This window comes from Syngnathus typhle, linkage group LG5, assembly GCF_033458585.1.
Source record: "Syngnathus typhle isolate RoL2023-S1 ecotype Sweden linkage group LG5, RoL_Styp_1.0, whole genome shotgun sequence".
Lineage (NCBI taxonomy): Eukaryota > Metazoa > Chordata > Actinopteri > Syngnathiformes > Syngnathidae > Syngnathus > Syngnathus typhle.
Window position 1 is genome coordinate 10,944,096 of NC_083742.1, and position 26,882 is coordinate 10,970,977.

General features: G+C 40.1%; 3 protein-coding genes across 7 annotated transcripts; all 3 read left to right on the top strand.

Moving 5' to 3' along the window:
• The first annotated feature begins 2,779 nt into the window (after positions 1–2,779).
• Positions 2,780–10,239, top strand: ube2d4 (ubiquitin-conjugating enzyme E2D 4 (putative)). 2 transcript variants are annotated; one of them, XM_061278973.1, is made up of 7 exons: positions 2,780–3,072; positions 5,187–5,250; positions 6,840–6,871; positions 6,948–7,025; positions 7,128–7,233; positions 7,954–8,047; positions 8,116–10,239. In XM_061278973.1, the coding sequence occupies exons 1-7, from the start codon at positions 3,049–3,051 to the stop codon at positions 8,159–8,161; spliced, it is 444 nt and encodes a 147-aa protein (XP_061134957.1). In that variant the 5' UTR covers positions 2,780–3,048; the 3' UTR covers positions 8,162–10,239. The 2 variants fall into 2 exon arrangements, with proteins under 2 accessions (XP_061134957.1, XP_061134958.1); XM_061278974.1 differs by lacking the exon at positions 2,780–3,072 and adding an exon at positions 3,878–3,982.
• Positions 10,240–10,994: 755 nt separating this feature from the next.
• dbnlb (drebrin-like b) lies at positions 10,995–17,658 on the top strand. Of its 3 annotated transcripts, XM_061278068.1 has the most exons (15): positions 10,995–11,181; positions 12,353–12,408; positions 12,638–12,750; positions 12,830–12,904; positions 13,182–13,331; positions 13,521–13,598; positions 13,768–13,919; positions 13,996–14,050; positions 14,265–14,333; positions 14,459–14,582; positions 14,811–14,921; positions 15,800–15,874; positions 16,042–16,100; positions 16,171–16,255; positions 16,787–17,658. In XM_061278068.1, exons 1-15 carry the CDS (start codon positions 11,099–11,101, stop codon positions 16,921–16,923), a joined length of 1,422 nt encoding a protein of 473 aa, XP_061134052.1. In that variant the 5' UTR covers positions 10,995–11,098; the 3' UTR covers positions 16,924–17,658. The 3 variants fall into 3 exon arrangements, with proteins under 3 accessions (XP_061134052.1, XP_061134053.1, XP_061134054.1); XM_061278069.1 differs by lacking the exon at positions 14,811–14,921; XM_061278070.1 differs by lacking the exons at positions 14,811–14,921; positions 15,800–15,874.
• Positions 17,659–17,805: 147 nt separating this feature from the next.
• On the top strand, positions 17,806–26,819 carry arid5a (AT-rich interactive domain 5A). 2 transcript variants are annotated; one of them, XM_061278066.1, is made up of 7 exons: positions 17,806–20,047; positions 21,028–21,089; positions 23,704–23,863; positions 23,951–24,003; positions 24,662–24,759; positions 24,840–24,996; positions 25,078–26,819. In XM_061278066.1, exons 1-7 carry the CDS (start codon positions 19,930–19,932, stop codon positions 26,128–26,130), a joined length of 1,701 nt encoding a protein of 566 aa, XP_061134050.1. In that variant the 5' UTR covers positions 17,806–19,929; the 3' UTR covers positions 26,131–26,819. The 2 variants fall into 2 exon arrangements, with proteins under 2 accessions (XP_061134050.1, XP_061134051.1); XM_061278067.1 differs by lacking the exon at positions 17,806–20,047 and adding an exon at positions 20,055–20,366.
• The last annotated feature ends 63 nt before the right edge of the window (positions 26,820–26,882 follow it).

Consider the following 26,882-nt stretch of genomic DNA (forward strand, 5'->3'; position numbering starts at 1 on the left):
GGTGGCGAGACTCTGGGGATTACTCATTGCATGAACCGCACAGTTAAACATTTCAAAAAGCCATCATTCAGTTGTGCAGTGGGACACTTGGGGTTAGTCCGAAAGTGCTTTGCCGCATAACAATACTGCTTCCTTATAATGTTTGGTTTGTCTGGTTTCCACATGATGCGCATCTGATAAGGAATGACCAAAGGCGATGGGACAGGATTATGAAGCTTTTAAATTCCTAAAAATAATTGCAGTGTACAAGGCCGACATTGGAAATCACATTTGTAGAGTCGGTTAGTTTTATAAAACCTCAACAAAACAGTTTACAGTTTAAAACTAGGTTCTACTTAGTCACTCTTGTGTCCCTTTACTGAAGTGTATTTCAAAAGTAAATCATTGAACATTCCTCCAAAGGCTAAAATTACCACAAGGATTCCAGTGTTAAATGATGAGCGACACACTCCCTCTCCGCAAATTGCTTTTGGCTGATTGTTACCGCATGTGCCTTTATGTGCAAACTAGACAAGCGATTAAGAATTATATTCTTACTGTACTGCCTTTAAATCTTTCACATTGAACTTTGCAATGTAATGAAGTATGCCATGCTATTTATTCATGCATTGTGAAGAATGTGTGAGGCTAGCTTTTAATGTAGCCACAGAAAGTAGTTCTAAGTTTTTTTTGTTTTGTTTTTCATTACAATTATCAGGCAAACTCAATCCCCAAAACAAAAGGGTTTAACGTCTGATACTGAGATGGTCTGGGTCAAGGAGCACCTTAACAATGACAAGCAAAATCAAATCACAGCCAAGGAAATAAGTCATGAAACACACAGATTGCTTCACGCATAATGACCTTTTTTTCCCCTTGCTGAGCTCAATAATTATTTGATTGTGCAGAGTGCTGACTTCACTGTAAACATGAGTGCTACTTGCACATATAGCCTGAGTGTATAATCAAATCAAGACCATTGATGCAAGGGGTGAACAAATATCTCTTAGTGTGTGACAACAATGGATCTTTGTTCTGTGGGAGAACCCTCAGAAAGCTGATACACTGACCCAAGGTAGAACACCTCTGGGGACTGTGTGCCTAGCTTGTGCTCAGAATTAATTGCTTCTGCTTTTATTGGATAATTTGGCCATTAAGAAGAGCAATCTAAGTGAATTTGGAAAATGAGCGAATATGTGCCTTGTCATGGCGACCATGGGAAAAAGGCCATTGAGGGAAGAATACACTCGGGGCGTAATTGCCACAAAAACGTGAAAAGCTTTCTGTTATACAATTGAACCAGTATGATTCATGTGACCAAAACGATGCGTCGCTGAGGTCTGCTGAGTCCATTGGCTCAAATTACAACACTACAGGCTATAGCCATCATGAGACGGCTCGCCTAAGCTCTTACCCCCACCCATATCGTCCTGGTCCTTACACATTCACACCTTGGCTCATACATCAGTTTAGAACTTGCGCCACCAGTCGTGTAACCGAACACTGAAGTTGGGGCTGCGGGTGGGGAAATCCCTGTACGGCGGGGACAGTGATATTTTACCTTTTGGAAACAAATACGTTGACTAACTTATTGCTGACTATTTGCATTCACCTTGTGCCTTCAAGTATTTCGTGAGTGGCAACTACAAACATGTGGGTTTAAAGTATATCTGGGAGCAAGCAAAGTAAGAGTTAGTTTCCTAACTATTGACACCGGTTGACAACGTGAACCAAGGCTTGGCACAAACAGCGCGTGTCTGAAAACCTGATAAACAGTTGTTCCAAAGCTTCCAACACAAGGCCCCTGGTGCTTAAGGAGCCAAAGTGCTACCTCTGCTGCCTGCTGAATCTGATTACAGCAAGGCCTCGGGACAGGCAGGTCATTGAGAGCACAGAGATGAGCAAACAATAAGATATTATCTGAAGGAATCTTTAGTTTTCCAAAGGAAAATGGTCTCTCTCAGTGTCACATTGACGATAGGATCCTCAACCTGACACTGAATCACCCATTTAAGAAGAATGAACACTGCAGCCCATTCATGCAAACTCACTAAAATAATGAGAGGTCTTTTTTCACCCTTGTTTAACACATATAAAGGAAAGTTCATGAGCCTTTGCAAAAACAAGGCTGTGCAGAAAGCATGCAGTGCATGCAGCTGAGTCAGAGAACATAATGACTTTATGATGATAGCGTGCGGAATTAGCAACCACGGGAATCTTTTTTTCCCTTTGCGAATGCATATAAGTCGATAAAAAGAAAAAGAAAAATGCGGCTCCATTGTGTTGGAATTCTGACATCAAATACATGTGATGATATGATCCAGTATAACAACGTGTATTATTTACTGATTTACTGGTTTGATTGGACTCAGTCTGTTTGTTCTTTTCAAATAGTGACATCTTGTGGTTACTTGGCCACACCGTTGCCCTTTTTGTTTTGAACGCATTAACCACTCGCAATACTCTGAATTTGATTTAAGACAATAAAGTATTATTATTATTATTATTATTATTATTATTATTATTATTATTATTATTATTATTATTATTATTATTATTATTATTATTATTATTATTATTGCGTTATACTAATTTTAAAATCCCACGGTGCCTTCACGTGTTCGCAGTTAAGAAACACTGCTCTAGATGACTAGTTATATTAATATTTATTCTGCGTTCTAACGAAGGTTCTATACCGTAATCTGCGAATGTTTGATTTGAAATAATGGAAAAACTGAAATAAAATAATCAATCCAAGAGGTGAAGTCTCGCGATGATTGCCCAACAGTCTTGCGCCTGCCTTGCAAGAGGGCGAGAATACGATCGCAGGGGTCCTAGCAAACACCTCGTCAATTTTTGGACTAGCAACATAGAAAAAATACGATTTTTAAATGTTTGATGATTACGTTGCTGCAGAAAGCAAAATACCAAAGTAATTGTAGTCCCGACGTGAATGCCTGCATCCTCTTGCAAGGTGTAATTTGGAAATTACGCCACCACCGAACATACATTGTATATGTTCATATCTAACGGTTAGCTGACAGGCTACCAAGCGCAGCCATTGGGGCAATGGCGTTGAAAAGAATTCAGAAGGTGAGTGTTTCATTCCTCCATGAGCGACTTATAACAATGTGTTTAATGATAGAGTCTTTCGCGTAAGATGACGACCCCGGTTGTCGTTGCTGCACACTGAATGATGTTCTTGTCTTTATTTATTTTAACGCTATTCAGCCTTAAGACACAAACAAAGACCAGCTAACCTAAAGTTAACCATTTTTTCCCCTCGTATGTGCGTTGCCACAGTAACGACGCCTGAGGAGAACTAACCCGTATTACGATTTTTTTCCCTTGTGTGCGTGTTTTTTTTTTTTTTTGACGAGCTAATATTTACTAGTCCACTGATGTCTTAACGGAATTGTCCTACACAGCTTAACCTGCTAGCATCGGTTAACGTAATAGAGAGATCTATGTATGTATGTATGTATGTATGTATGTCAAAGTCAAAGTCTGCTTTATTGTCAATCCCTTCATATGTCAAGACACACAAAGAAAGCGAAATTCCGTTTCCTCTATCCCACGGTGACGAGACATAGTACACGATAGACATAAAAGACGTATGTATGTATGTATGTATGTATGTATGTATGTATGTATGTATGTATGTATGTATGTATGTATGTATGTATGTATGTATGTATGTATGTATGTATGTATGTATGTATGTATGTATGTATGTATGTATGTATGTATGTATGTATGTATGTATGTATGTATGTATGTATGTATGTATGTATGTATTTATTTATTTACTTATTTATAACCTGTGCATGACATATCTTTTACTTAATTATTACTTCTGAGTCGTTGCTATTGCCACAGCAGGTTTTAGGAGTAAGGCGAGTTGTGTGTTTGAATGACAGCTGCTTGCTGGTTGCCAAAATTGAACCCTAGTGTCGCTGTTTCCATTTATGGGCTGGCAAATGGGGCAACGCGGTTGGCCAAGGTGTGTGTATATTTTTACACTGCGGGATGTTTTTTTTTTTAATAGTGTTCGAGTCATCATGCATACGACGAGATGCTATGTTGCACAAGTGTTAGGCGGTGTCTTTCTGTTGTGTTATTTCAAGTTAAAGTGGGACAGCTTTTCATTTTGCATGCCCTGTTGGGCATAGTGTAGTTACATTCACCTCATTGATTCATAATAATAACTCGTCATAATAATCTAATGTGATGCAAGATAAATCGTCTACATTTAAAATGGATTTATTTTTGCCGTCAGTGGTGCACTAAAAGACACTCACAGTTAAATGCATTCACCAAAATATTAAAATCTTAATGCCATAGATTTTTACATCAGCGAGAACTACAATCTTAATACCTAAGCAGTCAGTGTCTTTGTTAAAGTAAAATTTGCTGATTTTTAGCTGAGTAATGTTTGTCTATTTGTGCCTTGGGATTGGCTGGCAACCAGTTCAGGGTGTACCCTGCCTACCGTCCAAAGATTGCTGGGATAGGCTCCAGCATGCCCGCGATCCTCTAAAGACAAAGTGGTTCAGATAATGGATGAATCTTGCTTGTGCAAGTGTACCTGATATTGTGGATGCTTCATGTTTGTCTGGACGTCCTGAGACTAAGTCACATATGTCTATCCAAGCAACATTCAGCACTATTTTGAATAGTTTTTCTTGCTGCTGTATATTGTTGACTGGCCTTCATTTTATTGACACAGTGTATAGATATTTGACACAGTTAATCATGTCTTACATACAGATGTTATTATTGTTTGTGTCTTCCCAACAGCCTGTAATCAAAGCAATGCGTGTTGTCAAAGTCAAGTCAAAGTCTGCTTTATTGTCAATCCCTTCATATGTCAAGACACACAAAGAAACCGAAATTCCGTTTCCTCTATCCCACGGTGACGAGACACAGCACACGTAAAAACAAGAAGGCACAAACAATAAATAATAAATAAATAATGAGTGATGAATAAATAATAAACAAATTATAAATTATGACTGCCTTTAAAAGTTATTCTCAAAATTAGGTTTCAACCCCAAAGACAAGTTGTATCATTTGGATAATAGTTTTATGGTATGAATTATGTATGCAACAGTTCTTTTATCAGGAACTTAGCTGTTAATATAAATGGTATATACCAATGGGACATGAATACACTGATGTGATTTGTCTGTAACTGTTTGCCATAGGAGCTGTCTGACTTGCAGAGGGACCCCCCTGCTCAGTGCTCTGCTGGACCAGTTGGAGATGATTGTAAGAATTTTTGTTTATAGCATGTTGTTTTACTGTTGTATGTGTAAATATCCCTCCATAGCGGGCATTATGTTCCCAAACATAATAAGTGAAATCCCTGATCGAGAAATACACCCCTCATTGGTTGTTAAAGCGCTGGGCAATTTGATGGCTTTTATTTTATTTTATGACATGTAGGTGGTAGAAAATAGTCAATCAAGAGAAATCTGGGCTAAAAATGTAAATATCTCTGTTTGCTGTATATAAAACTGAAGTGTCATCCTTGTTTTTTGTGGACAAATTACGATTGAAAGTGCATATGAATGAGCCATGTCACAAAATCTTTGGTTGAATGGAATTGGGGCGATAAGCAAAGTGGCTTCATCCAGTTTCCCATTTCAGTTCCCGTTCTGTTTGTTCAGTGCATACAATGAAAAGTGATGAAGCTGAAATAAACGAATCAATCAATCAGAACTTGGCAGGGCCTCCTTTTGCGTTAAAGACAGCATCACTGCAGCCCTGGCATGAAGGACATCAACTTGTGGCACTGATCAGTGATTCCAGGCAGGTTGCTTTCAGGTCATCGACATGCTGGAGTTGGGTTTTTCTCACCTTCTTCTTGATAGTATCTTAGAAATTCTTAGTGGGATTTAGCTTAGGCAATTTTGCTGGCCTATCAAGCACAGCAACATTGTGGTCATTGAGTCGGCTTCTGGTACGTTTGGCAGTATGGACAAATGCCAAATCTCTGCTGGGAAATGAAATCATCTTTTCTATAAAGCTTGTCAGCCAAAGAAAGCATCAAGTGCTCTCAACCTTTGGGCCAGATGGCTGCTTTGGATGTGGACTTGACATGTCCCAAGTCATCACTGACACTGGAAACTTCACACTGGACCTCAAGTAACGTGGATTCTGTGCCTCTCCGCTCTTCCTCCAGAATCCAGGAGCTTGATTTCCAAATGATAGACAAAATTTACTTTCATCTGAAAAGAGGCATTTGGACCACTGAGCATCAGTCCAGTTCTTTTCCTCCACAGCCCAGGTAAGACGCTTCTGACTGACACTGTCTCTGGTCCAGGAGTGGCTTGACGTGAGAAATGAGACAATGGAGGTCATTTCGACGCCAGCCTCAATATGTCTTTGTGGACTCACCCAAATTCTTGAAGGCTGGAGTTCCGCTTCTTCCTGGTGCAACCTATCCTCTCACGATTTTTCCTTCCACTCGCCTTTCTATGAATATGCTTGAATATGGCATGAACGGTATGAACAGGCTTACTGAGCTACGAGCTTTTGTGCTTTCCGCCCTACGTGGAGTGTATCAATGACTGTCCTGGGGATATCTATCAAGTCAGCAGTCTTTCCCATGGTTGTGTAGCTGACCAAGACGGAGGCTATCTAAAGGCTTGGTGGAACTTGTTTTGTGGTAATTACTTGCTTCGGATGGAACACTCTGTCATTGAATGATGAATGAATGGCAAACAATGTTTAACGTTTTCATGATGTGCTGGACTTGTACGACAGTATATTCTACATTCATCCATCAGGAGTTGTTATCCAAATCCATGAATGTGGTCGATATATAATGAAATTCCTTGTTTTGTCTTTTTCAGTGTTTCATTGGCAGGCGACGATAATGGGTCCTGTAAGTACTACTGTTGTGTCATTTTATTTGCAATAAACTACACAAGCAATATCTGCTTCTGTTTTTACGCCACTAGAGTGATAGCCCCTATCAGAATGGAGTGTTTTTCCTTACCATCCACTTCCCTACAGATTACCCATTCAAACCACCAAAAGTGAGTAACCATCTTCCCTTAGCGCCAGAGACTAAATTGTTGCTGTTTGTATTGCTATCATAATTTTTCCTGGGAGGTGACAACTTTCTTGTTAAATTACAGGTTGCATTTACCACAAAAATTTACCACCCTAATATTAACAGCAATGGAAGTATTTGTCTGGATATACTGAGATCACAGTGGTCACCTGCGTTAACAGTATCAAAAGGTACGTGCCAATAAATTTGCACACTGTCTAATGGCAGAATTCAGGATGATTTTCCAACCATTGACCCATCCATCCATTTTCTGAACTGCTTACCCTTTTGGACCAATTTTAAATCCAGTCAGTGGTTATTTTTCCGTGGCCGGAATTCTCCTGCTAGCGTTATTTTAATTTTATTGTCACAAGATCACCATAAAGTATACACGTCTGATTACGCGATAAACAAATAAAGAAATAGCCTGATCTATGTACAACACACACAAGACACTGCAGTGCATTGCACCACAAACAACAACACACAAAACGATTAAATCAGCATTTCCTTAAACTGCCAGCAGATAACATTTATAGCATTTAACTTTTATTTCCTGCTATGAAAAGTAACCATCTGGTTTGACCTTCACAATTTGCTACGAATGTACAGTTGACAGTACAGCTGCAACATACTGCACTTGTTCCATATTTATAGCAGCGTGTATATAGCCTTTCGAAATAGAATATGAACTTGTGAAATGCCGTGAACCCATTTGAGTTGTCAAGGGCCCAGACTTGCCCATACATGTGAATTCAGGAAATGTTTTATTTTAATGACGAAATACTTCGGATTAATTCCCCGTTACTTTGTGAGGAAGCGTCCGTGTTTGCAGATTTAAGTACTCTCGGCTTGATAATAAACACATGTTAAAAAAGTTGCTTGTATTTATTACTATATTATTTCCACAGTATTATTATCAATCTGCTCCCTTCTTTGTGACCCAAACCCTGATGACCCTTTGGTTCCAGAGATCGCTCATACATACAAAGCTGACAGGGAAAAGTAAGTGCACAACTGCAATAAACAAATTAAATTGCAAGCTGACTGATGATGCTGTTTGGTTTTTGCAGGTACAACAAATTAGCAAGAGAATGGACCCAGAAGTATGCAATGTGAGGTTGCCAGGGAAATGGAAATCCAAAAGAAGAACAACAGCAACATGTTTGATTTGTTACTGGAGGCATAGGGGAAAAAACAACAACACAAGACAACACGCAACCTTTTGGACAAGGCAGCAATGTAAAAATGTGCTGAGCTGATCCAATTCGCTGTCCTTGATGCGTGCGTGGGTATGAGCAGGACCTGAAGGGCTCCTGGAACCAGACACTACTCACAGCCCATACGCTACACTCAAAGACTTTAAACTGTTACTCTTGCTATTATTGTTCTTGCAGCCATTTTTGTTGCTTTACATACAACCCTTTCATTGTCATGTTGTTTTACTGGCTGGATTTTGGAAATCATCACTTTGACTATGAGGATGCTGCCTATGTCCCGCTGGATGTCTTCTCTTACTGTATTTCCCTGGATCTAGTGGCCTTTCTGTGTTCTAATGTTTCGGTCAACGTGCAATTGAGACAGAATGTTCCCAGTTCAACACAATATTGGTGCAGTGCCATTACCAGCAGCTGATCATATGGCACATACTAACACTACCCCAAGACAATGTGAAAATGTAAGAAAAAAAGGACTGATCAGATTATCTTCCTCTGCTTTAGGAATCGCAGCATGTAGCGTTGATAGCACTGGAGCTTTGCCCTCCCCCCCCCCCCCCCCCCCCCCCGGCACACTCGCACGTAGGTCAAGATGGCAATTGAATTATTTTGTTGCATTTTGTCACTGTTCCCTTGCAGTTAGTTGTCTTGCATAAGAATCCATTTATGTTGGGTCTGCCAAATATTACCGTAACAAGACATTGCTTGTATGATCATGGCTACTCCTCGGCATGTAGCTAAGCTGTGTGTTACCTCCAGTACAGTTACTCAGGTATCGAAGCCAATCATCAGCCTTTGTCATAACAGAATAATGCCCGGGGCCCGTATCGTAAATTGGACTATTACGTTCATAAAACAAAACAAATGTCCTGAAAGACAAAAGTGATCATCTGCCCTGATGTGTGTTTTATATTAGTATTAATTTAGTTGTTGTCCGGTGAGTTAGAAAGGAGTCTCCTTTCACGCTTCACATTTGTTTTATTCACAAAACTTGGATGTGAACAACTTCACGTTAATGCTACTGATGCTTTTGTTGCTACTCTAAAGTGAAATTGAAGTAATGCTTTTCAGGGTAAGTTAATTTTTCTTTTATTGAGGTGATGTAAGACTGCAGTACTCCATGCTCCTAATTATGATTGCGCAGGTATATCTAAACAACCTCAACTTTACCATCTGTCTGGTTGCCACATTTGTGTAGTGTCTTTTAAGATATTTACTTTTAGCCCTCTGTTGCCACATCATCTGGTGTAATCATGATGGGAATGTGTTATATAATGTTAGTTTCAATCTAATACATTGTGACTTTTGGCTAAACTAGTTAGCGTGTGCTATTTTTTTCCATGTACCGATGCTGCCAATATAAAGTGAAACTATTTATTAGCATAAAGTTCAAGAAACACACCATCCCACACATCCGAAATGGTCCATAGCAAAGCATGAGCATTTACTAGCTTTTATGCTAGGATCTAGATCATGGTTTTGATTGCAATATTTGTTGTTGTTGTTGTAAGGAAAATGCCCAAAACACACTATATTCTAAGGTTTTGAAAAGCTGTACTCAGCTCCTCCTATTGAATGACTGAATGCAGCCTCAATCCATTGTGACTGATGTTACCATTGACTCTTGTGCTCAATAAAGTTTATAGGCAGCTTGGCATGCTTTGCACTGTAGAGAACCTTCTCTCGGCCACTTGCCAAATATCAGGGATTTTGTTATAATTCATCGCCTAACACATCTGACATTTTTAGCCTTAATCCACATTTTCTATATACGAACGGGGGCAAAAGAAATACATCTTAAGTGTCAATTACCTAAATTTGATGTCATGGTTTGAGTCCCCCACCCCCTTCCCCAATTCAGGGCTGGCTTTCATGCAGCTTAAATTTTGAAATTGTGCTTGAACTGTAACATTGAGCATCCGCATATCTTCACTTTGTCCACACAAGGTAACTGTTGACATTAAACATGACTAAAATCAATGGTTTTGTTGTCATTTTCAATTTTCTGCAATACATTTCGAAATGTAATGATTGCTGGTGAGTAAAGTGGTAGGTGAAATGCAAAGAGAAAAGAACAGAAGAGTGGGATGGCAGCAAGCCTTGTTTCTCTGCTTGCCTAAACCTGATCAGAACTTCCACTACTTACCAACATCTAATCAAATTTATACCTCTATGTGCATATCAAATGTAATCTGCCCAGGGGCTTCACAATTAGTTGTGTTGGACGATATAACTTTATTGGCAATGAGACTGTCAGATTTCAAATTTCTCCTCACAAGGCCAGAGAGCGGCCGTGGTCAGGATGTTTTTGTGTGCACATTAATATGATGCATTTTAATAGAACTGTTTATGTCTGTGTCATAAACATCGATTCTCCGGGTGATGTACGTCGGACAGTTGGGCTTTGATATATTAATAAAAAGATTACATTTGAATGAAGTCTGACGTAATGACAGGAGATGCGGGATATGTTTGATTCATTTACCTGTACGTCTCTGCTGTTGTTTCAAATCTATTTTCCAGAGTTGTCAAAGAATTGAAAACATTCAATGATTTAAAATCAACGCATAAAATAACTGAAATGGACAACTTGTACTGATTTGATGCAGCACTTTTGTATACCAAAGGTTGCAGACAAGCACCGCTCATTCACGCTGTCTTTTGCGTCTGACGCTTGCTTTGTATGTTAGCCAGTAGCAGAGCGAGCTAGACGTCCTGGTTAGCTGAAAGGTAACGTCAGCGCCACGCCTCCAGCAGGCAAGCAAGGAAGGAAGGGCGCATCCCGGATAGAAAAGCTAGCTGGCTAGCTCAGCCCAGCAGAGCTCAGTTCAACAGAACCATGGCAGTAAACCTCAGCAAAAACGGCCCCGCGTTAACAGCGGCGTACAAAGAAGTCGTGAATGAAAAATCCGACACCAATTGGTAAGGCTCATCATAACACACGGAAACTCCGTAGTTGAATAAGGAGACATTGCGATATGATGCTGGTTAGCATCGCATCATGTCAGGCGTGAAGTAACGTTAAGTTGCCAGTGTTTAACAAATATATTTTCTCGTAAACTCCAACGTATGCTATATTGTCAACCAACATGTATTTTTGTTCGTTAATAATCAGTGCGGTCAGTTTACTGACAATAACTTGTCATCTGATATTCTTTCATCAATATCCATGCACGATCATTTATTGGAAATACTGCATCCAAATTGTTAGTTTTTTTCCCCTCAAATGTTTTGCATGTAGATTTATTTCTGACTAACGCACGAAATCTAGCAGTGCACCCACTTCCTGGTTAAGCAATGATGAGGGAATTGATGACAAATTCATTATGGTGCCACGAACTTTTCTTGGTTGTTTGTCATCTTCACATACTTGCTCGTTGGTGACATCATAAGCAGTTCAAGTATTCATTGAAACGAGCTACTTTTAAGGGATTTCGATTTTCACCATTCACAATCTTAATATGCAGATCAAAATGGGTGTGTATTTATAGAGCTCCCGGCGTGACCTATTGTGATTCGCAACTATTGGGCCAAGGCACATTAATGTGTCATGGAGAGATCATGATCCATTGTCACTTCAATGTTAATGTGTCATGGAGAGATCATGATCCACTGTCACTTCAATGAACTGTCCAGAGAAGTCAAAAGCATGTATTTGCCCCAAAGATAAAACGCTTCACTTTCTTCTTGTTTACATTCTCTTGCTAATTGTTTGTAATTTGTGCTGTGCAGTTTAGCTTTTCCTCATTGCACGTCTCAACCTGCTTCTCTTCACATTGTTGTTCCAAGAGCGTGACTCATCTGATGGAATTATTGATCCTTGGTGTATTGTGACTAAGAATATCATATACACGTTATTAACTTATTCACTGCCGTAATAATACATAGCCGCCAAAGATCCATTTTAACTGGGCTGGCGGAGAATGAGTGAAGATACCAAAAAAACTACCCAGACAATGGCATGTTTTAAAACTGGTACCGCTGATTTGGCTTTTTCCACATGCAGTAAAACTAAATATATAAATGGAGCCTCAAAGTAATACAACTGTTTAAAAAGAGCGACATTGTAATCTATTTTCCGTATCCTCCTCAGGGCCTTGTTCACCTACGAAGGAAACAGTAATGACATCCGCTTGGCCGAAAAGGGAGGTGAGTAATTTGTTACGGCGTCTATCAAGCTTTTGTCATCTAAACACAACAATATCAGATGCGTGTTGGAATGTCTCTGTCAGCATGCAACCGCAGCGCTGGAAGATCAGCACAAAGCAAGCGCTTGCCTCTGCTGTCTCAACCCGTCATTTGCAAAGGCAAAAATGTTCCCTGTTATACAAGCAACCACAGTGGCCATTTGACAATTCCCACAATGTTTTTCTATCAGATGGAGGCTTGGAGGAGCTGGTGGAGGAGCTAAACAGTGGAAAAGTCATGTATGGCTTCTGTCGGGTCCAGGACCCAAATTCCGGGCTTCCTAAATATGTCCTCATCAACTGGGTCCGTACTGCATTCCACCACATTTGTCCTCTTACACCAGTAAACTTGTCCTCAAGAACCAATTTGTTTTGTGTTTAAGACTGGAGAAGGAGTGAATGATTCCAGGAAAGGACTTTGTGCAAACCATGTGAGCTCCATGGCAAACTTTCTTAAGGTAGCACAGCACTCATTTAAATATACATTTGACTTTTTTTTTCCCCGACCATCTGTTTGTGTTTAAAACATGCCGAATTGCACTTTGTTAATCTTTGGGGGACGACATGAAGAGAAGACTGTTTGTCAAAACCGCATACATGTGTGGAAAAAGGCTCCGTTGGAGTACTTTCAATGTCATACGTCGTATATCATAGAAGCGAGCACCTGGCAAGACACCAAGTTAACACCAGCGCAGACTGCGCAGTAAATGGAACTTTAATTTAAATGTGTTTCAGGGGGCCCACGTTACAGTGAATGCCCGAGCGGATGAGGATGTTGAGCCTGAGGTGATCATGGAGAAGGTGGCCAAGGCCTCAGGCGCCAACTACAACTTCCACAAAGAAACCTCCAGTCGCTTCCAAGACAGCGGCCCCCAGGGTCCTGTGGTATGCCTCCATTCTCTGCTCGTCTCTTCTGCAATGCAGTGTTTAGTCTTAACTTGAGACTTTGAAGTAGGTAGTAGTTGAGATGGGAACAAAGTTTATGCTCTTAGTGGCTAACTGTTGAAGGCTGAATTGATTTCCCTACTTGGCTGTAACCAGCAGATGAATTCATGTTGGTTGTCCTCGTTGCAGGGCTCCGTATACCAGAAGACCAACGCTATGTCTGAAATCAGGAAGACCAACAAGGACACATTCTGGGCACAGGCGGAGGTAGGTCCGCAACTGCTCCTCAGGTTTTCCATACCTGACGCAGACACAGAATGAATCCTGGTTCACAAGACATCTTTCTGGTTTAGCTTTGTATATTCTTTGAACACACATTGTCACTGTCGTCATAGCACACTCAAATCTGTGCTTGTCTTTCCTTTTCGTGCCCCAGAAAGAGGAAGAGAGACGTCGTCTGGAGGAGCGACGCAAAGCTGATGAAGAGCGCCAGCATCTGGAGAAAGAGAGGAAAGACAGGGAAGTCAAGGAGGCAGTGTTGAGAGACAAACGGGACAAGGAGAGGGCCGTGGAAATTGAGCAACACAAGTGGGTAGTGACAACCAAGCGAGCGTATTGACTGTCTCAAATGAACATTGGTTTGATTTGATTGTTGCTTTGACAGGAAGGATCAGCAGCAGCAGGAGGCTGAGACCAGAGAGCAAGAGAAACAACGCTGGGTCAGTCAGTCTTTGTCTGCTTTTGCTTTGTGGTTGAGGGGGGAAAAAAAGAGCTCAACCAGAAACTGAATTAGAGGTTTTGACTGCAGTGTCGTCTTCAATATTCTCATGGTTGACTTTTGCTATGCAAGTTGTAAATGATCAGCATGCAGATGTTTATGGAGCATTCAGCAGGGTAGCCGATGAGAGCCAAATGTAATGTGACTAACATCAGGAGCAGCAGGCGGAGATGCAGGCAGAGCAGAAGACAGTCAAACAAGGAGAGTCTGTGGAAAAGGTCCATGTGAGTCCCCCTTCTCCAATGTTTGTTTTCTTTTCTTTTAAACTTTAATGCCATGTTTGGTTGAAGACTGACATTCAAATATATGAAGTCAGTCACCTGCTGTTTTATTTATTATTTTATTTTAGGAGGCAGCTTCCCTCATCTCTCAGCGAGCTATGAACCCCAGAGAAATGTTCAAGCAGAGAGAAATGGGAATAACTGCCCGTGATGCAAAGGTGCCCTCTGTTGCCCCTTCCAGCCCCCAGCCAGGTACTGTCTATCTTTCGCTTTGCTGGAAAGGTCAGCTTTGCTTCCATTTGTACTCTTGGGTAGCGGTGGCTTCAAGCGATATTTGTCCAAAACCCGCCGCCCTCTTGGAGAGTTCTACCTGTCTGAGATCACACTTAAATTTGTTTGTCTGTCCCCATCATGTCTTCTCATTCTTTCTTGTCTCTCCTCATCCATCTGTGCATGCTTTGGATTCCATGTGCCACTCAGGGCGCCTTCAAAGCCCTTTTCTCTCAAAGTATGAAAGCGAGCGGGCCGACTCCCCTCAGCGCCAAGCCTCCCCGGTGCCGGCAGGCTCTGCCTCCCCTGTCCATGCTGCAGGTGTGAGCTTACACACACAACACAACATATCGGGTGACAGTCAGTCGATACCAGTCGGTGATTCCCCAACCTTTTTTTTTTTTTTGCACTAAGCCACGTTTTACATCTGGGCCTGATTCATTAAACACAAAGCTTCCATTATTTTCCGTGAATGGCAATTGGTGGATACAGTGTTCTCACTAAATTGTTCCCACACTTATTTTGCAGTCACACTATCTTTTTTTTTTTTTTTTTTAAACAGTATCCTGATTCATTTTTATTCATTCTTGCATGTGACCAACAAAATTCAGTCACCCTTGCACTTTTCAGCCATTGTGAGAACAGTAAAACGCAGTGAGTGCACTAGTTGAGCCTATAATAGGTACAGTATTTAGTTCTATACACATATGTTCTTGTATGTAACACTTAAGTGTGTTGGAATAAATTTAACTGTGTTTAGAGCATGTTGGGCTGAATGGATTTTGAAAAATCTAATTTGGATTTTTTTCCCCCTCAGTATTGTAATTGAGATTTAATACATGATCTATTTTTCAAGGTCCTTTTCCCCCATGTATTTTTTATTTTATTTTTTTGAATAAACCTAAGCAACAAATTAATCAGCCTTACAACTGAAGGTTAATGTTCCTGTCACTGGCGCACACCTAATGAGCTCTCGCCAGTTTGTGAGTGACTGGTCTAAATTACACCTGTCCTTTTTTTGCTTTATTTTGCTATCTCATCCCTTAGTCATTTCGCCATTGTACTTCTAATTAATCACCCGGTGTTGACGTTTTTACTACCCTCCCATCCGTCTTTATGTCTGCTACCGTGGTGGTTTTCATCCTGTGTGGGCTTGTCCATGTACATGCATGTCTGTTCTTGTATTTTTGGGTAATAAGAGCCAGATGTGGATGATGGACAGTCCAGGTGTGAGTATGATGAGCCGGAGGCACCCCCCAAGGAGCCCCTGAAAGGTGGGGCACTGGCTGTAGTCTTAGCACTTTCACAAACCGAGTGACCGGCTCACTGGCTTCTTAAGAACATAATTTGCCGCATCTCAAGCATCCTAGTTTTCAGCTGCAGTCTGCTCCCACCTGCTGGGAAACTTCGCTCATGACAAGAATTCTTTTTATTTGAACAGATGAAGTACCTGCTGCCAGGCCCTGTGTGCAGGAGGTTTCATATGAAGATGCCCCTCAGGTGCTGGTTCTATTCCTTTGTAGCAAACCAAAGTTTTTTTAAGACACAAATGAATCAAATTCTATGGCAGGTTGAAGAGAGCAACTACGAGGCGACTGCTGAGGAGACGTCAGAAAAAGGAATCTGTGCTCGGGCTTTATATGATTATCAGGCTGGTAATTACTTCTTTTTTTTTTTCCCCCTCTGTATTCAGTTGATTGAACAAATGCAATGCTTCAATATTTTTTTTAACTCGGTGTAATGTAACAGGATATACATATACATTTTTTAAAACCTTCTTTCCATTCATAAATATTTACAAGACACTCTTTTATGAAATGTATTCATACTTATAGCAATCAATGTTTGGAATTATTTGATTGACTGGCAACTAGTTCATAGTGTACCCTGCCTACCCACCCAAAAACAGCTGGGATAGGCTCCAGCATGCCCGTGAATTTGGTGTGGGATGCAAAATATTGATGGAGGGATGTTTAAAGGCATGCTTCGAATCTGAGAGACAGTTAAGTAAATGATGGAATGACAGTATTTGCATCTTTTTTTAACAAAGGGCAAAATAACAAGAGGTAACAATAAACCAACCATTAGTTGGGCTCCAGCTTACCTGCAACCTTAATGAGGATAACTGGTAAAGGGAATGGAAAAAGGGTTTGGATCTCCAACTAGTTGACTCTTTTATTTCCTAGCGGACGATACAGAGATTTCCTTCGACCCCGATGAGATCATCACCGGGATTGAGATGATAGATGAGGGATGGTGGCGAGGCTACGGCCCCAATGGCCAATTCGGAATGTTTCCGGCCAACTACGTCGAACTCGTATAGGCACTCGCATTCCCCAGCACCTAAGGGAACCTCCCATGAAAAGTCCTCCACTGATCACGTTTCTCCGCATCACGGAGCCGTGAAAGGACAAGGCGATTAAAAGGCCTGGCTAATTCCAATTGATCATGTCAAACCAGTTCCATAAACATGTTTTTGTTGTAAGCAGGTACGCCGTGTCCACCTCCACCACTTTACCTGTAAATGTGATGAGCCTTAGTTTGAATCTTGACTTTTACTGAGCATAAGCAGCACTTGAGTCTACATTCCTTTCAAATTATCGCCGTAGCAGCAGCTACCAGATGTCTATTTTCATGAGACTGACCCATAGGTTATGTTTAAGTTTTGAGTTTTTCTTTTTTTAAGTGGATATTGTTTAAACAGCACACTCACTGACTGATTGATATGAGGGCTGTCAATAGCAAATGAAATTTGGAGTGTGTAATGTGTCATTTTGGTTCCTTCAAATCAATGCATTCGACTTTTTCCTTAGTGCGCTAAAGACAAGAAAACATTCGCGATGGCACATCTTCCATTATTAATTTGTAACGTGCGATGTTGCAGTGATGTGAGGTAAAAGCGGAAAAATGCTACGACATTTCAGAGAAACTGAAAGTTGAGTATTTTTCAGAGTACCATTCCTGATCAGTTCCAAATCATCTTGAAATATAGTGTAATGTGTCGTTATATGCCAGAGTCTATTGTAATCCAGCCTTTGTAATAAAAATAAGAAATCGCCTTTGTGGTCATATCATCCAGTTTCTAAACACATTTGTATCAACATAACTTAAATCAGTTTCCTGGAATGAAATGCCGTGTGGGGAAATCACCCTGCTTAATGCATAAGTTTCATTTCATCTGAAAAATAAAAACCAAAAAAAAGTTTACTGCATGCTCACCTTTTAATACAGGGGCAGGCAAACTTGTGCTTGAGGGCAACAATTAATGTTTGAAATGAACAGATGGGCCAGGTCATTTGCAGGTCAGGTAAATGTATGTGTATATATAGTTTGTTTAAAAAAAAAAAAAGCTGTTTAGACTTTTAGATGTGAGATAATGGGATGCTTTTTTTTCACCTGTCCAAATATTTAAAAGGAAAAAATAATTTATATATAACCAAAATTATGCACATTTCTTACATTGATATATTTAAAAGACTCAGAGTTGGAAAAATGCAAACTCAGACAAATATTACAAGAACTCATACACTTGGGAAGTTTTATTGCTTTTCTATGATGAACACAGCTGAAATGGTAAAAACTTAACTAAGTGACACTAATGGCCATCATAACCCAAATTCCCGAAGGTTGAGTATTATTTATGATACACACTTTAAGATCACCCTGTCTGACTTAGAGCTACATTTACTCATTCCCTCTGTGTGAGACTTGATGTCCTCCAATTAAAAAAAAAAAGTGGCAGATACACACCTTGAATGCTGTTTTTTTTTTTTTTAATATTAGTTGCTATCTGCCAAACTGCTGCTTGTTGGGAGGTCAGTTGAGCAGATTTCACGACCACCATACAGCACATTTAAAAAAATGGTGTACAGTATTGCAAAACGCCATTGCACTACTACACAGAATATTGCATAGGAATAAATGTGTTTGACCTCTGTGTTCTGCAGAGAATTCTACCAAGAAATTCAATTGCACCAATTTTAAGAATATTTCGATCATTTTTCTTACACAGTCGAAAAATGACAATTCTCTTTATTCATCATGTTGTGGATGAATTATTCTTTCCTCCTCGTTGATGTGGTAGGAAAAAATTACTGTTGAGTTCATGCCTTTAAAGGAGAACATGTGTTTTAACGCTTTGTTCCCAGTAAGGTGACTCATTTCACGCGATCATCAAATTTGCAGTCTTACTGTTGCTCATCCATTGAGGCCAGCAAAAAAAGTGCAACATTAAACACGGATCCACAGAACTCTAAAATATCAAATCTCACATCATTTCAATTTATGTGGCACACATGGTAATTTGTCATGTAGACAATTTGACAAAAAGTACATGAGATCATTTTGTTATTATGACCTTTGAAATGTCGTTATCTGCCGCAGTGGGCATCCCCTTTCTGTCACAGATCAAATAAATGCAGAGGAAATGTGGAATGTCTTATCTAAGTACTTTTGCATGCTGTTGATCATGGGAACCGTCTGGGGCGATATATGAGGCTGACCTGATTTTGTCAAGGATAGAATTATTTAAGACACCATTAAAGACCCATTTACAGTATATGTATACGCTTGCAATTAATTCAACTACATACTGGCTTATCATTTATAATTCTTTAATCACATATTCATATTAAATTTTTATTCGTTTCACTTTTTCAAGTCTCCAAATGTAGAGGATTTTTTTTATATTTGTTTTTTTCCCCTCTACCACCTAAAGCACAGTCACCTGCGTATAATTCCAGCCATAATATTAATTGACAACTTACAGTGCATTCTACCATGTTTACATGTCGTAGTGACCCTGGTATTGTTTTAACAATAAACTCTATGTTTCTTTTTTTAAAGGCCTTCAAATTCACAGACATCTTGATATCAGTGCATAAACCGTTCCAGAGTTTCACACCTGCGACAGTTAATGAGTGACCTCGGAGTGTATCGTCTGTCTTGAAACATCAACATGTTACAGTTAAATATAACATCAAATTGTTAAGCTACACATTTTATTAATGATTCCTTGCATCCTGTTCTTACCTCACAATTACATTCAAAAATCCATTATTTTTATTCATCCCAGATAATTTTGGGGTAACAACAGCAGTGAATGTAATTATTCACAGTAATTACAAGCATGGTAATTCTGAAATATTCTATGCATAGTATCAATTTGGTTATAAATTAATTATTAATAACTGTCTTGGTTCTTAGATGTTTAATTGATCAATATACCTTTTTGACCTTCTTGTATATACTGGTTTCATCTAAAAGAAATCTTATTTTTGTGTTTATTTTATATATGCGTGCGTGTGCGTGTGTGTGAGGTTGTGTTTGCATGCGAGATACGTGTCAACCAATGAGTGTGTGCAGTGCGAGAAACATTTTCTTATGTCAAAGCTTGATCTACAGTCACAAAACACAGACTCCAGTTGGAAGACATCCTCTAGAGATGGGTGAGAATCTCTTTTTACTTTTTAGTTACGTGAACCAAATTCATTTAGAAATAAGATTTTAACATAATGTATATTTCGAAAACACAGTTCATAGTTTATATAATGTATCAATTAGCAGTGAGGCATTTGAAATCCAGCTCCCATAGATGAAATAGAGAAGTCAGGGGTTATATTGAAAGCAGACTTTGAATTTGAAGCCGCAGCACAGGAAGCGAGCGATCTCAAAAGGAGCATATTGGTTTACACACAAACGAGACAGCGGTTGAAGAGATGAGAGCAGACACCTCCGGCCTGAAGGGACTTTCATTCATTTTAAAATGTAAGTTTCGTATACTGTTCTCCAAAGTGCGGCACTTTTATAATGACTATTTATATTTTCTTTGGATTCAATTACTGTCTCACAAATTATTTAAAATAGACAAGAAGTCAAGAAGTAGTGGTTAATGTTTCACAAGAGTTTATACGCCAACTTTAAAAAACAAAAACCAGGATTATCTATTGATTTTGGCCAAACCTTTCAACATCATTGCAATGTCGGAAACTTGGATTAATGATATTTCTAAGGAACCCCCAAACTTCTGAACAGTAGTGTATGAAATTTCATGTGTATGAAGTATATTCGAATGAGGTAATGCAGTGTTAACAACACACAACCCCAATAAGAAACATCTTGATGAATGGAAAGCTCTGTGATAAAAAATTCATTCTAATATTGTGTTGGATCTCATGAGAGTGCGTTGAAACTGCAGACTGATTTCATGTATTTGACAGTGTGGTCTGGAAACAACAATATCCTACAGTAGTGTGCACCAGAGCTTGTGTTCATGAGCAGGAAGTGGTTTTTTACCTGCGGTTTCATCATAATATGTGATAATATGTTCATGCAACTGTTGCAATATTATGACAATTAAACTCTATTCAAATGCATGTATGATAATTGTTGACGTGAAATAATAAAACTTGATGTCTTTGTTGTTCAGCTCCTGAGGACCAGAGTGTGAGGGTGGTCAGTAAAGAAGATATGGAGACACCGCCGAGCGAGGTAAGAAAAAGTGCTGCTTGGCCTGCTGATTGCTATTTTCATCAGTTACAGTTAATGTGTGACTGCAGACGTGACTACATTCAGACGGGTTCTCATTTCCCCTTTTGCCGAATTTCATAAGGTGTAAAAAATTTGAAGCGCTTGATCATATGCGTCGTTTCTGTTCTGCTTGTGAAATGAGTAACAAGGAACGCTTGATTTGCAATTTGAAGACCCAATTTAGTTCTCTGTACAGGAACTACACAATAACCGGTAACTGAGAATGAGTTGCAATGTGAGAAACGCAGATTAGGTTAGCAAATCTTCCCAGGCTGGTGGTTTCTGCGTTGACCTGAGGTTGGCCTGTAGCAGTGACCTTTGGCAATGTCGCCCACACCATGACCATGACAAGTTCCCCATTAGTTTGAAATCAACTGCTCTACCCATGCTGCAACTCGCATGGGATATTCCGTGTAGTGCAGCAATGCAAATTGACAGCATAGGATTTACATTTAGTGTTATTTCTTTTTTTTATTTCTCAATCATGACACCCAGTTCAAGATCTATACAACGATCATTGTAACATTTACCCCGGTGGTTACATTCGGTGACATGTATGTCAAATTTATATATATTTGTATGTATATATATATATATATATATATACTATATATACATATATATACATACTATATAAAGAAACAACTTTGCCCTTTCCTACATGCTTTAATCACAAACCTTTGAAAATGGATAATAAAAATTCAGAACACAAATGAAAAAAGGGCCAGATCAGACAGAAAGAAGTTCCGCAATAAAAGGCTTGCAAAATGAGCAAATCAGACTTTGGCGTCAATGTGACGTCGATTCCACACTCATTATTGGAGTGCCCGTGAACTTTGAGGTTGCTTCACGCCCACTCAAATCAGGAAAAATGGTTGAGCAGCAGCAAACGCACCTGCGTCTTGTGCAAAGACTCAAAATTTGCATCATCCACTCGTCAATTGCTTCAACAATGGCATCGTGGGCATTTCCAACACAGATGATCACAAATATGCTAAAATACCCATCACTGGGAATGGGGACAGTCACAAGTAGTAATGACGAAGGAAATGAAAAATACTAAATACCATTATGAAGTGGACGGAAGTGCCTGGTTGAGTACATTGCATACAGTATTATTTCGGAAATGATAACTGAATGCAGAAGTCCCCCCGATGCAAATGTCTAACAGTTTTGGTGTAGAAGTACAAAGAACTCTCATTTTGGATCACAAAGACTTCATAGCAGACCACCGAGGGGTTCCAACAGTGGAACGACAAAACTTGAAAGAACACCTAGTCTTGGGCAGATGGAGGGTGACTCAGTCAGGGCTCGCCTGGAGGCCCGCACCTTCACTATTACTCACTGCGCTGGCCGATTTCTCGGAAGCAGGAACCACAGAGAGGAACTTGATTCAACATGAAACTACCTTGAGCTGTATGTTGTAGAGCAGTTGCCCTAAAAAAAAACACCTTCATGTGTTGAGTCAACTGGAAATATGAATAGGATTCATTGTGGTTTTTCATACATCCAATCCATTGAAAGTGATGGTTTTGTGTTGGACCGTTCGCCCTGACTCATTGTCACCTTTTTCGGTGTAGCGTCCACCAGCCAGTATTCGCCCGATGACAAAAGTTGACACTCAATGTCATGTGCACAATGAACCCTTTTAATAGCAGCTTCTCTTCTTCGCTGCTCCGGTAAACTTCTCTAATACGACACTTTTGTGCAGACTCTCGTTGTTTCATTTCTACTTCCTTGCAAACCACAAATAGTGACATTCCTTTCACCGAGTTTGTGGGCAGTCTGAAATGTGTCAAGGCAAGGTTGCAATATGCATGAAACATTTTGAATAATTATTTTTTTATTCATTGTGAATTGAATTTTCCACCAAGGGCATATCAAATAATGCTTTCTCTCGGGATGTGTGTTGAGGTGATTGATATTTAATACATTTTATTTCTCTATTGTGTAACAGAATTACCGTACTTTAATGAATTTTAAAATGCAAAATGAAATCTTTCAAAAAATCTTTCATTCACATTTTAAAACCGTCATCGTCTCCCATTATCGGTAAGCTATTTTTACAACATGCCTGCAGTGTAATAACAATGCATTATTATATTGATATTGCTTTTTATGGTTCCCACTCAACGGCCATTTATTACAGTAGCCTTAGACCATCGGTGTCAAACTCATTTGTGTTGCGTGCAGCATAGTCATAGTGACCTTCAGAGGGCCATTATGACTGTCAACTTCTTGTAGACAGGCCAAACTGATGAATAACTAGTTTTGAAATCAGACTAGTAAAAACTGTTAAATTATTTAAAAAATCCAGTGGTAATGAAAATTGCTCTATTTTTTAAAAGTGATGACAATCTGTAATTTCAGTATTGGCTCATGAAGTTGATGCACGATTTGTCTTTGCAGGTCACATAAATTGATGTGGCGGGCCGTATTTGGCCCCCGGGACTTGAGTTTGACACATGTGCCTTAGACTATATTTACTACTTAGAAGACACCAACATACAACCTTTTGGATGGATGGACAGACGGACGCAATGGCTGTCCTAACGCAGTGCTTTCTCCACCTTAGACGTCTCCTCCAGTCATTAAGGTCCATGGCATATGTAAGGAAGTGTCGCGGCCCCTGGTGCAGCACGTGGAGGAGAAGTCATTTGTATCAAGTCTGCACTCCTTTATGAAAGAACGAGGCTCGCCCATCGAAAGAATCCCACATCTGGGCTTCAAACAGAGTGAGTTTGTGACTGCTCAACACTGTACGAATATTAAGTAGCAGCCAGTAGACTTTAGTTGTTTCATTTTATTTTTTTAATTCCCAGTTGACCTTTGGATGATCTACAAGGCCGTTGAGAAATTGGGCGGATACAATTCAGTAAGTAAATCTTCTGCATGGCAGGATTCCTTTGCTGCTGGTTGAAACAACACAGATTAATGGTTATCAAGCGGAAGATGAGCATTAGACACATATTAAGCTGTCGATGAATTAACATTGTTATTTAGCCAGCTCATTGCACATGACAATGCTATTTAGCGTCATTTAAAGGTCACTTTACCACTTCTTGTTCTTAAACTGACTCGCATGGAACAAAGCAATATGCACTGGGCCCATGAAATATTTTTAATATACCTTTGACACGCATCAAATTGTTAATTGCATCATAATTTCTGGCTACAAAAAAAAAATAGATTATTTAGCCCCAGGCGGGAAAAAATCTTGGATCCGTTCCTGGTTGTCATTCAGCAAAAGACAGCTGCACAACTGCCGCCGCACTAATTGTCATTTGAATCTATTCCGGTGTAAATTCCAGTGAGGTCACTGTTATATGTAGGAATGAAACGTCATCGTTAACCAAGAATAAATGTAGTCTTTTAAATTGATTTGTTTTTTGCCTATTTAAAAATCTAGAACAAAACTCAGTCGAATCGTTATGAATGGTATATTTAGATGAAGCAAGTTTGTTTTACATCAACATACGTATGTACATATGAACATCTCTAAAGTATCAAAAAATGTCTAATATTGTCAATAGGTGACAGCGCGACGCCTGTGGAAGAAAGTGTACGATGAACTGGGAGGAAGTCCCACTAGCACCAGTGCTGCGACCTGCACTCGCAGACACTATGAGAGGTACGTACAGTTGTTCATCTTCCCTAAAGCAGATTAAATGTATCAATTCATGTTGAAGCGTAGTTTGGCACATGTCGCAGGCTCGTGTTGCCCTATGAAAGACATTTAAAAGGAGAAGATGATAAGCCTCTCCCACTCAGCAAACCGAGGAAGCCTTATAAAAGGAATTCGGGAGGAAAAATAAAAGCCGAGTGGAAGGGGAAAAGGAGCAAGGCAGACAGAGAAGGAGATTCGGAGGTATTGCGTCATGATGGATGAAAGCAACTGAAAGTATCCCATGCACTGATTATTCAGACTTTCAACGGTTTTGTTTTTCAGAGGCTGCTTTCAGCAGGATCGAGTCAGAGTGAAGCAGCGGCGCATCCTGGTTCTGTTCTCTGGTCGGCTGACGCTGACAGGCGCCAGCCGCAAGTGCCCCTGGCGCCTGACCTTTATGCATATTATCACCTGCTGCACGGCCCCGCGACAACACCCTGGCCCGCAAACATCTCAGCTGTCGGAGAGGTCATCTCTCCACTGGAGAAAAAGAAACGCCTGGCACAAGCCAGCCTTCGAGCGAATCCGCAGGGGGAGGAGAGGGACAGACCTTCTGTAATCCACCGCTCGGCGTCGCCAGCCTCCGGCAGCCGCAAGTGCGACTCCTCTGACGGCTCGCCTCGCCCCGTCTCTTCTTCCTCGCTCTCCTCCAGGAGCCCGTCCTTGTGCTCCATCTCATCAGAGGATGAAAATCACTCTGCACCGAGTTCAGATTTGGCTCCCCACTGCTCCATCCGAAATGACGACACGCCTGTGAGACACGTGTCGAAATATCCATCTGGAGAGAGTAAGGACAGAGATCAAGTCAAAATATTAGAGAAAAATCACATTAGAGGGCAAAATATTGCCACCAAAGACCTTACATATTCTTCTCCCAAATTGAAGTCTGACTGTGTCCCAACATCTTCCTCTGGTTTCATCAGAGTTTTGACAAGATCTGCTCAGCTACCGCGGCCTGCTCCTATCCGGCCAGGCAACAGAATCCAACACGATGCTTTGACGCATCACAACAAATCTTTCAAAACTATCCCACCTTTGTCTTCATGGGAAATGTTCAGGGCAATGCCAACAAAGTTTCCTCCTGCCCAGCAGAGGCTATCCCACACCTCCTGCGTCACGCCGTCTTATGACATGTTAAGAAGAGACTCTCATCTCCGGACCACGCTGCAGCAGGCGAATGTCCTCCCCCGAATGAGAATACCTCAACCTCACCTCCCGTACCGCCATGTCCCTGTCAGCGCGGCTCACTCTGCTCTCATCTACCCATACCCGTGCACCATGCCTCTGTGGGGTCCTCACACCATCCCCCAATTTTATACTCCACACAAACTATGAGCTTTCTCTACACGCTTCATCAATTTCTACAGATAGAAAAATTGTGATTTCACCATTTCAATGCAGCCGTCAAACCATTTGACATTCAACATCGATTCCCCAGTAGCTACACGTCAGGAGGGTGGCATGCGAGATTACATTTATCACTAATATGGTGTAAATGAGTAGAGTGAATATTTATGTTGCAAGTAATAAAGTAATTAAAAAAAAGTTAGTCTAGACTCTGGTGTTCCTGAACACTTTTCTGTACCTAAACATTGGACTCACAGGATAATGTATTTTTTCTTATGCTCATGTTTCCAGTGCAGTGCTGGAGACAGTATAAACACAAAGCAATGCAATAGAAATATTATTTGACAGATTAATAACATTTAAGATCAACCTTATTTAGTTGTTAACTGAACAGTTTGTGAAACTTGTCTGCTGTAATGTTTCAGATTTCAAATGCGTCTATAGGTATTCTAACATCAATTCCAGCAGGCTTTTCAACCATGTTAGTCATGAAATAGAATACATAAAAACACAGTATATTAATAAATCCCTAATAATCTCTATTCTTTGGTATGCAAGATTATGCATTGATTGTAAATGGTAATCTGGGAGCTATCTCAATGTCCAATTTGACCTTTGTGTGTACAGTAATAATGAGTACGGAATGACATGTTTGCAATAATAAGTACGGAATGAAATGTTTGCAATAATGAGTGCGGAATGAAATGTTTCCAATAATGAGCTTCACGATGACAAACCAC